Raw genomic sequence first — 10,771 nt, 5'->3', positions numbered from 1 at the left:
TTAGCTGCTAGAGGTCTGATGGGACTTAATGAAATCCCTGACTAAAGAACTCTTTCATATCTATGTTCAAGAGGAGAAAACCTGATCAATATTTTCATTTTTAAAGTTGCCACAAACCCTAAGTTGGACTGAGCTACTTTTCCCATTTTCATTTTCTCAATAAATTGAAAAAGTATTTGTTGGGGGCAGCTAGATAGCATAGTAGATAGAGCACCAGGCCTGGAGTCAGGAAGACCTGGGTTCAAATCTGGCCTTGGACACTGTTTTAGCTTCATGACCCTGGGCATGTCATTTAAATCCAATTGCCTAGTTCTTGCCATTCTTCTTATATTAAGTCAGAAGATATGAGTCTAAAGTATTTGTTAGCAAATACTCACTGGCAACACTGTTTTGGACAGAAATGATTGATCCCCCACTTCCATCTCTAGGATTCTGTGCACCATTGATGGATTTCAGGGAGATGCGTGCACTGACCCAGAGATCATTCACTGAAGGCCCCAGCCTTCACCTCCCAACCTCCCCAATCTTCTTTGTGAAATGGGGCAAGAGTCACTTGTCTTAAGGTTCCAGATTCCCAGCCTTGCCCAACTAAAACACACCAGGAAGAAGGAGAGTTACTGAAACCAAATTGACAGCCAAACTCTGCTCTACTTGGGTGAACTTTGCACTGCGTAAACAGATCACCACTTCTACAAATTCCCCAAAGCTCTCCCTAGTTGTATTTTTATTGTAAATTACTTCCAGGATCAAGCTCTCTTGTTAGAATATGTTCTTTTTATTTGCTCTTAATGATTCAAAATAAATCAATCCAACAAAAAGGTCCGTCTCCTCCAAAGCATTTTGGTCTGGCGAGTCTTTGAGCAGAGAGGAGGGAGGATGGAGGGTGAGAAGTCACAATATTAGGGATTCTGGTCGTTGGGATCACATTTAAGCATAACCTTTATCCCCAATCCCTTGCTGGATGTCTCAAAGGCCTTCAGAGCCTCTTCCAGAGGAAACCTGTGGGTGACTAAGGGCCTGACATCCACCGACTTGGATGAAAGCATCGAGATTGCAATGGGCCATCTAGGAGGAAAAAAACCCACAATAATTGAATATATCTTGCAAATGTGTACAAAGCAATGCTCCAGGCCTCAAATACAATCACTAGACTGCCCACATAGCTAGTAAGTGACAGAGCTGAGATTCCAAACTGGGTCCCTGACACAATCCTTTGTATACCCTACCCAAGAGCTGCCTGTTCGCTTTCCCAAAGCCACTGTTTGCCTGTCCTGAAATGGACCATCTCAGAGCGGCAGGCAGGGTTGGAGGCTGGCAAGGTACAGAGTCTCATTCCACATCATTTGGCATCAATGATAGGTCTTGACCCCAAGAGTTTTCTTTTCTTTCTTTCTTTTTTTTTTAAACCCTTACCTTCTGTCTTGGAGTCAATACTGTGTATTGGTTCCAAGGCAGAAGAGTGGTAAGGGCTAGGCAATGGGGGTTACGTGACTTGCCCAGGGTTACACAGCTGGGAAGTGTCTGAGACAAGATTTGAACCCAGGACCTCCTGTCTCTAGGCATGGCTCTCAATCCACTGAGCCACCCAGCTGCCCCCCAGAGTTTTCTGAAACAATAATTTTCCTACTCCACATTCCACCCCCAGATCTGTAAAAAATAGATTCGAATACAGGACTACAATCCCCACAAGCCTTTGCTCCACTTCCCCAGGATGCCTTGTAATCTCACCTGGGCCGAGATCGAGAAGGTATTTAAGCTGATTCAAAGGCTTTTGAGGGGTCTCTTGGACTTCCATTTGGGGCAGATGTGGCTCTTTCCATAATGTAGGTGAGGTTGTGTCTAGGCCTCTCTGTGGCCTGGACACGTGTTTTCTTATCCTGTATTTTCTTTAATCCTTAACTTTTAATAAACCTCTAAAAAATATAATACTCCTTGCAGAGAGAAACTAATTTCTACCTGCCTCAGTCTCCCCATATTCCCTAATTTTAATCTTTACAGTTGGCGACCTAATGGGGAAAAAAACTCAATCTTCTGATTTCTTTCTGATCTTTAGTTCAGCTTTTAATTTGAGCCACATCTCTCTGGCCAAGTTTTTGTTTTTTACCCTTGCAAAGCTGCTGCTCGTTCAGTTCCAGCCATTAGATAGCTCAGCCGCTTTTGCCTGCGGGCGTTCAGCCCCTGATCCAGACCTGTTGCATTTGCGGACCACCTGGCCCCTGGCTGCTAAATTCTGCCTGCCTGCTTCTCCTGCTTCTGCTCCTGGCCTCTCACCTGGTGCCCGAGCTCCGGGCCCTGTTTGTCTGCACTCTGGCTCTGGCCCCTGCCCTGCCCACCCCAGCAGTCTGTCTCTCACCCATCTGGCCTCTGACCCAGACAGCTCATCACCCAGATCCTTGGAGCAGATCACTCAGGACTCATTTCGACCAGCTGGTAACAGTATTGGCCATGTGGGCAGAGGGGAGAGAGGAGAGGGAAAGGAGAATGGGCAATTTTCCCTTAGGCTAAGCCTCCAAGTGGAAGGGGGTATTGACTCCACGTGGCTGGCCTGGGCTCCACGTGGACTGGGGCAGGAAGAGGTATCAGAGCAGGGGAGAGAGAAAAGGGAGAGAAGAAACAGATTTTTCAAACAGAAACTTAATAGCAATGGGCTGTTTAAAAGGATACCTTTTGACTGTTTGGTAATTTCATTGATTTCACCTGTGTGCCAGAAGAAAGATTCAGCTCAAAGATTCAACTTTGGGGAGTCAAATGGGTGGCTCAGCGAACTGATAGCCAGACATAGAGACATGCGGTCCTGGGTTAAAATTTGGCCTCAGATACTTCCCAGCTATGGGGCCCTGAGCAGACCCCTTAACCCCCATTGCCTAGCCCTTACTACTCTGCCTTCGGACAATAGACATTTAAATGGATAAACACACCTAAGGAACTTTAAAGTCTAAAGGCTATATTCTAAGGCATTTCAGACTCCAATGGTTTATAAAAATCTCTGTATTCTAGTGCATTTTTTGTTTAAGGTTTAACTTTGTGATTTTAAGTTCATATATTACTGGATTCAATATTATTCTGCTTGAACTGAAGGTTGATTGAATTTATTTTGAATGTACTTAGTTTTAAAAAATTCTGTTTTTTTCCCCTATAACTATTGAACAAATATTATTGTGAATAAGCCCATATATGAAAAAACAGCTTTTTTCTATTTTGCCGAGGATAGATGGACTTCAGAACTGGTTATAATTGTATAAAACCTTTGGAAAATTTAATGTGCTAACTATCTCAATGATTTTAAGGGTTTTTTAAATATGATTTTTGTAATTTTTTTTAACCATCTGGTTATTTTTACCTGCCCCTACCACGAGGTAAGGCCAATAGTAGCTGAAGTGAAATACATTTTATAACCCCCAACCTTCCCACATTTCTAAATATGTGAATGGAAGTTGGGCAGTTAATCTCAGGGCATTTGTATCCCTAAAAGCCTCCAAAAGGAGCACCCGTTTATTTATACTCTTCAGCTCACTACTTTACTTGCACCAGAATGATATATAGATTTCTTGATTATGTTCTTAACCCAAGATGAGTTTTACTTTGTTTAAAAATATGTTTATTACCAAGGTTGAAAGATTGCTACGTTTGTAAAAATTGTGACAAATGTCCATCAATTCATAGGTTTTAAAAATGTCATACAGCAACTTATGTGAAATATGAAAGTGTGTTTGTTTGCTATTGTAATTAATTGGGCTATTGAGAATTTTGGGGATTTTTATACCTACATATTTGTACTACTGTATTTTTAAAAATGAGAAAAAGTTGTTACCTCTCTCGATTCATTTGCTTTCTACTCACAGTGATCATGGCCAGATATTAAGAGGAAGTGGATCTCATTTTTGGTGAGAAAGCCTTGCATTTTATATTTTCTTAACTTGACACAGAGTGTCAATGATTATAAGCTATAGTTTTAAATTTTTTAAAGCTCTTTTATTATTATATTTTCTTGCATGTGCAATATACTATTTCAGTTTTTTTATATATTTTTCTCTCTTTTTTATATTTGAAGCACATGTCACCAGTATTAAGATTTTCTTTAACCTTTTGATTTTCAGCACTACAAGTTTAAGATGCATTCACTCATGCATGCCCAAAAAAGCTAGACTATAAAAACGATGCCACTAATTATTTTAAAAATTATGGGACTTTGCTTAATGATTCTGTCTGATTCCAGGACAAGATATACACACAAGAGCCATTGCACAGAGCCAAAGAAAGGCCAATCCAGAATGGATTGATGCACGTCTAGGCCAATACAAAGGTCTTGAACCTAGTGTGAAGACTCAAGGTTACTATGTTTATCATTGCTAGACATAGGCTTTCCTTGTGTCCACACTCACTCTGAAGATACTCACAGATGAGTATCCCCAAAACCTTGGCTCCTATGATCTGGTCCCTTTCTTTTCTGCCTCTCATAGTGTGGTACCTTTCTGTAGTCCTGGCTATTGACTGGGTAAATGCATCATTGCTTAGATCATTTTGATTGGGCCCTGATTAAAGGACCTGTTATAGATTTATTTTTCTTTCACTTGGAATTTTTACACATAAGACTTTTGATAGTCTATATTTTCATTCAGAAATTTTTCTTTTCTTTTGGATTTTTCTGATGTTTTTGTTCATTTTTCTTACCAATTGATTCATATACCTCATACCTCAGCCATACATCCCTAAGTGATCCTGTATTTGTCAATCACCCTCTTAACGGGGGGAATGTAAAAAATATCATTATTTAAATTGCAAAGTTTAAATTCCTTTTGAGAAGAATTTTAGGTAAAGAAGATGCTACCTCTCTGAATCCAGAACTGAACTGTTGGAGAAGCCATCATGAAGAAGCCTCCAGACCACAAGTTGCACAAAATTGAACTTTGGGTGTGGTTGATTGAACATTTATTTGTATGTATACTTTCATGCCAAAGCAGACTGCCCCCTAACTGGCTTTTTTGTCAATGCATTCAGCAATTATTGGTTTTATTCTTTTTTTTCTCTCTCTTATCCTCAAATTATTATAATCTTTAAATTGATTATGTTTTCATGATCCTTTGGAAAAATTTTTTTTCAAATAATCAAATGGATGAATGTAAAAAATAGACTCGAATACAGGACTACAATCCCCACAAGCCTTTGCTCTACTTCCCCAGAATGCCTTGTAATCTCACCTGGGCCGAGATCGAGAAGGTATTTAAGCTGATTCAAAGGCTTTTGAGGGGTCTCTTGGACTTCCATTTGGGGCAGATGTGGCTCTTTCCATAATGTAGGTGAGGTTGTGTCTAGGCCTCTCTGTGGCCTGGATACGTGTTTTCTTATCCTGTATTTTCTTTAATCCTTAACTTTTAATAAACCTCTAAAAAATATAATACTCCTTGCAGAGAGAAACTAATTTCTACCTGCCTCAGTCTCCCCATATTCCCCAATTTTAATCTTTACAGATCAGGGTCAGAAGAGCCAAGCTGATGCCAAAACACAGTGTGGTGGAAATCAATCAATAGACATTTATGAAGCAACTGCTCTGTGCCCAGTGCTGCATTCAATCCTGGAAAGAAGGCTGGATTTCAAGGGTAAAAGCTTGGGGGCCAGTCTGGGCTCTGCCACTTATCATTATTTCAGTGGATTCAGCTAAGTCTCATCACATTTCTTGGGTTGACACTTCCATATATATAAATGGAGGGATTTGACAAGATGCCTCCTAAGGTCCCTTCCTGCTCTGAACCAGCCTAATGATCTGGATGACTTTCTAACTCTGTTCCAGCTCTAATCCTGCAAGCCTACAAGGAAGCCGCAAGAGTTAACAAAGACAAAAGAATCTCCGATGTAGTTAGCTCAACAGAACCAGGGGGCAGGGGCAGGAAAAAACTGGCCCTGAGACGACAGAGGCAGCAGCTGCATGAGCCAAAGGGCCTCTTGTCTCCTTTTAAAGGTAACTAGAAAATGTGATCACAGGAACATCAAGGATCGGGCTAGAGCTGGAAGGGACCTTGGAAGGCATCTGGTCCCGTCTCCTCATATTACGGATGAAGAAATGGAGGCTCCAGGGAGGCTAAGTGACTTGCCAGAGGTCAGAGAGGTAATTCAGGGTCAGAGGTGAGATCTGAACCCAGGTTCTATGACTCCAGCCAGAATCTGCATTCTGAGAATGGGGAAGTTCGGTGACTCAAAAGAACACAGCCTGGGGCTCCCCCTCATGCACATATGTGGTCCCGCTTCAGGGCATGAACAGGGGATACTCACGTATTGCAGTATCGAAACACGCCTCGGATGTCCACCTCCCGTGCAGCTGCATGGACCAAGGGGATGCTGACCATCTCATTGCCCAATCCTACCAGCACCACCACCCCGCCAGGACGAGTGGCCTAAAAGGCGATTAAAAACAGGAAGTCCAAAATCACAAATAAAGGCTTTCTATTACATGCTAAATGCTGTGTGGCCTACTCTTAAAGGGATAATTTCTGCCCAGAGTAGATGGTTCCCCAGGGTCCATTTAGTAGATAGAATGATGGGCCTGGACTCAGGAAGACTTGAGTTCAAGTTCTGCCTCAGATACTTCCTAGTTGACCTAGATGACCCTGGGGAAGTCGCTTAACCTCTGGTAGCCTGGAGAAGGAAATGGCAAACCACTCCAGTATTCTTGCCGAGAAAATCCCAGGGATGTAGCTATGGTCCATGGGATCACAGAGAGTTAGACACAACTCAACAATAATGATGTCTTTTTTTTTTTAACCCTTACCTTCCTAGAATCAATACTAAGGTAAGGGTCAGGCAACGGGGATTAAGTGACATAGCTAGGAAGTGTCTGAGGCCAGATTTTAACCCAGGACCTCCTGTCTCCAGGCCTGGCTCTCTATCTACTGAGCCACCCAGCTGTCTCCAACAATGCCTTTTTAAATATAGATGAAGTAAAGAATATAATCAGTGAAAACTCCAAAGAATATGGAGTTTCCAAGATGGGACCAATGGAACAATTACAAAGAATACTGTGAATTTGACTTGTAATTTGATTAAAGATACCAATGCAGTACAGAACAATTACAGATCACACTGTATTTTACAGTTTACAAGTCCCCCTCCTCAAAATCATTCTGTGAGGTGACTATTAAAAAATACCATGATTTAAAAAATATAATCCTTTCTTTCTATCTCTGTAAACTCTTAAGGCAGAAGGGCAAAGGCCAGGCAATAACTTGCCCAGGGTCACACAGCTAGGAAGTATCTGAGACCAGATTTGAACCCAGGTTCTCCTGACTCCACACCTGGATATCTCTATTACATCTACCTCGCTGCCCCCCAAATACTGTGATTTTTAATCATTGTGGGCAATTCCCCCAAATGGAAATCCTCTCCATTATTAATCAAACATAATTAATCAAACCAGCAATTCCTCTGTATTTTTTAGGGGCAATAAGAGCTTAGATGATTTGGTCAAACATCTAATATGTGTTCAGAGTCACAGCTTGACCCCAACTCTTCCTGACTCCATGCCTACCCTCTCTCTACTACAACATGCTGCCTCTCACAATGTCGATATGACTATCTCCATTTTAAAGATGAAGAAACTTGAGCATCACAGGTAGAGACTTGATGACAGGCTCTATATTCTTCTCTGATCGTTTCAAGAATGTAAGCTTCATCTAGTCAGCTAAACTGACACAAATGTGAGGGTGGGGAATCATGTTTTCTAATTCTTCTATGCCCTTTCCATTCCCAACTATCCATGCCAAGTACTAGCTGTGTAACCCTGGGCAGGTCACCTAATTCTCTCACCTTTGAAATGAGAGGGTCTGCTTTGGGGTGGGCCAGCCTCCCACAGGGGATAGGGTCTTGGAGGTGGAATGGTGTCAGTGAAATGATGGATGGGACACAGCTTTCACATTCAACCCACAGCACAGGTTTCACAGGATAAACTGCTCCACCTTGGCTGAGACCTAGCTTTATTTTATACCCTCATGATCACACATCTACTTGGCACACAGTTTCATTCTCAATATACATGTTTCCATGGAACCTAACAACAGACAGGAAGCCTAGGGAGATAGTCAACAAAACACTGTTGCTAAGGGCAAGATCCACTGGTAGTGACCCAGATATAGGTTAGGGACTTCAGAGCACAGATTTGCCAGAAATTTTTATGCCTAGACAAGAGGGTCCTATCTAAGTGGGTATATAAGAATCCTTAGGGTTAATTTTATGAGTGAGCTCTCCTGGTAATATCCTAGGGGGACAGAGTGGGACATCTGTATTAACCCTGCAAGCATGTTGATCTCATCTATTTTTCCTGGGGCTATGTAAGAATAATAATCATAGCACTTCCAATAATAAGGAGATGTTAATAATGAATGAAATAATGAAAGTCACTTTGGGGGGGTTTCAGTGGGTTTTTCCATCCTTCCTGGGGACTGCTTTTCAGTCCCTGGTTTTCACGTGGACTGTGTCAAACAGAGTGGTCTTTGATGGCTCCCAGCCTCTCCCCCTTTTTTGTTTTTTAATTAGAGTAACTTCAATTCATCTTGGGCTTGATGTAAGGTAGAACCTAGCTATGGATGATGACTGTTATGCAGTCAATCAATCTTCTACATATGTGACATTCTACAATTTGATTGGATATTATCAAATCACCTAAACAACACTTTCATGATGTTACTACAATTCTGTGATCATTTACTAGGTACTATCACAACACTCTCTGATAGATATAATTAATGTGAATAAAGACATTTGTAGGTTAGTACCCTTTGACTGGCTGAGAGGATCATTGTGCTTTTGGTCAGCTTTCACTATCAATCATAATTGCTTGGGAGATGAACAACAAAACATCTTTGTAGCTAGGTGTGAGGACTTAAAGCAGACAAGTTTTGTGGTTTTCCTCAATTTACAAGTTCTGTTTTTCTTGTGCTACTTTGAAGTGCCTAGCAATGTTGCTTGGCTTCTGTTTCAAAAAATTCATTGGAGTGTGGTAACTGTAGGAAAAGATTCATTATAGTACTCAAGCTTTTGGCCAGTGTTTATTATAGGGTCTTGGAGCAAGTCTTGTGCTTGAGAAAGGAGAGGTCATGGGCAGTAATCTTTGGACTTGGTAATTCTGTAATTGCAATCTTTTGGGGGTAATAACCTAGGGGGCTTAAAGTAGGGTATATATTTATTGATCCTACAAGTATTTGCTCTCATATTATTTCTCCTGTATTAAGGAGAGAATAATAATCATAACAAGTCCATTAGTGGGGAAAATTTGGGGAGAGAAGTCACAGAGGGGGATTAGCATGGGGCCCTCATTCTGGGGTCTGCTTTGCAGACTTCCTTTCCTCAGACTGTGACCTTGTCAGCTGGTTGGGGTATGATGGTCTCTGGCAAGGATCAAAGCAGATGACCTTTGAGATCCCCTCCAGCCCCAGATATATGAGCCTATAAGGTAAATAGGTAGGTGGCAAAGTAGATAACTAGGCCTGGAGTTTGGAAAACCCAAATTCAAATCCAGTCTCATTTCTGTCCACCTCAGTTTCCTCAACTGTAAAATGGAAATAATAATACACCCTCAAAGCAGGAGGCAAAGGGGAGATGGCAGTGTTTTATTAGTACAAAGGCATAAAGAAAGGAAAGAAGGCTTTATTAAGCATTTACTATGGGCCAGGCACTGGGTTACACACAGGAGAAATAAACTGAAAACAAAAGAGTTTCAATTCTTGAGAAGTTTACATTTTAACAGGGGAGACAACACATAGGGGAGGTTTCAGCTGCTAACAGGCTAAATGGAAAAAATTCTCATGATCCTTCAGGGATATCAGCAAACTCTCTTCTTTAATGTCATAGATATACAATGTACATGTGGCTGTCTAGATCATCGCCACAGAGATGATCACAGAACGTATGGGAGCTGATGAGAGCACCAAGAAAAATATCATAGACTAGACACAGCCTTGAAGGACACAAATGTGGGTGCAAAAGAATCAACAAAGGAGACTAAGAGTAATTTGGACAGGTAAGAAGAGAACCAGGAGAGAGTCGTGTCATGAAAACCAAGGAGAGAGAATCCAGGAGAAAAGGTCTATTAACAGTGTCACATTTTTTAAGAGGCCAAGAAGAAATAAAATTGAGGAAAAAGTCATTAGATTTGGCAAGCTGGAGGCAACTGGGTTATTATATCCCCCAATATCTGTGAGAGAAAATAAAAGGAATAAGAGCCCTCTCACAGTATCAGACTATGAGTCAGTCAACAAGCATTTATTAAACTCTTATTCAGGCTGCAACAGGCTGTGCTGAGTTAGGAGAATATAACAAAAGGCAAAACATAGTCCCTTCCCTGAAGGAGGGTACATTCTAATAGGGGAGATGATATATTTTTTAAAAATAGGAATAGTTAGGTAGCTCAGTGCCTGGAGTCCGGAGATCCTGGGTTCAAATGTGACTTTGGATACCTCCTGGCTGTGTGACCCTGGGCAAGTCACTTAACTCCAATTGCCTCGCCCTTACCCTTCTTCTGCATTAGAACCAATACACAATATTGATCCTAAGACAGAAGGTATGAGTTTAAAAAAATACAATCAAGCAGACAAACAACCTAGGTTTGTATAAGAGATATCCATATAGAAGATAATCTAAAACGGAGAGATAGAAGGTAATCTAAAAGGGTAACTGGCAACTTTGGAAAGGGCAATTTCAATCTAGGACTAGAAGGCAGGTTAAAGAAAGCTTATAGGGAAGAAGAAAGGTAGTCAAGAGGGTTTTCTCAAACAGTTTGTTCATG

The 10,771-nt window shown here is 41.2% G+C and overlaps 1 protein-coding gene across 3 annotated transcripts in view; it reads right to left on the bottom strand.

The window, feature by feature from the left end:
• Positions 1 to 754: 754 nt before the first annotated feature.
• The window catches only part of SORD (sorbitol dehydrogenase), a 69,434-nt gene continuing 59,417 nt past the window's right edge, over positions 755 to 10,771 (bottom strand). For all 3 annotated transcript variants that reach the window (XM_056810383.1, XM_007472472.3, XM_007472473.2), the window contains 2 exons: positions 6,268 to 6,389; positions 755 to 1,065 (listed from right to left, as the gene is read on the bottom strand). In XM_056810383.1, coding sequence (XP_056666361.1) covers positions 900 to 1,065; positions 6,268 to 6,389 — 288 coding nt within the window. In that variant the 3' untranslated portion in view covers positions 755 to 899. The remainder of the gene's footprint in view (positions 1,066 to 6,267; positions 6,390 to 10,771) is intronic.

The sequence above is a fragment of the Monodelphis domestica genome, chromosome 1 (genome assembly GCF_027887165.1).
Source record: "Monodelphis domestica isolate mMonDom1 chromosome 1, mMonDom1.pri, whole genome shotgun sequence".
Taxonomy (NCBI): domain Eukaryota; kingdom Metazoa; phylum Chordata; class Mammalia; order Didelphimorphia; family Didelphidae; genus Monodelphis; species Monodelphis domestica.
The sequence above is the reverse complement of the archived record's forward strand: the minus strand, read 5'-3'. Positions and strand labels throughout refer to the sequence as shown.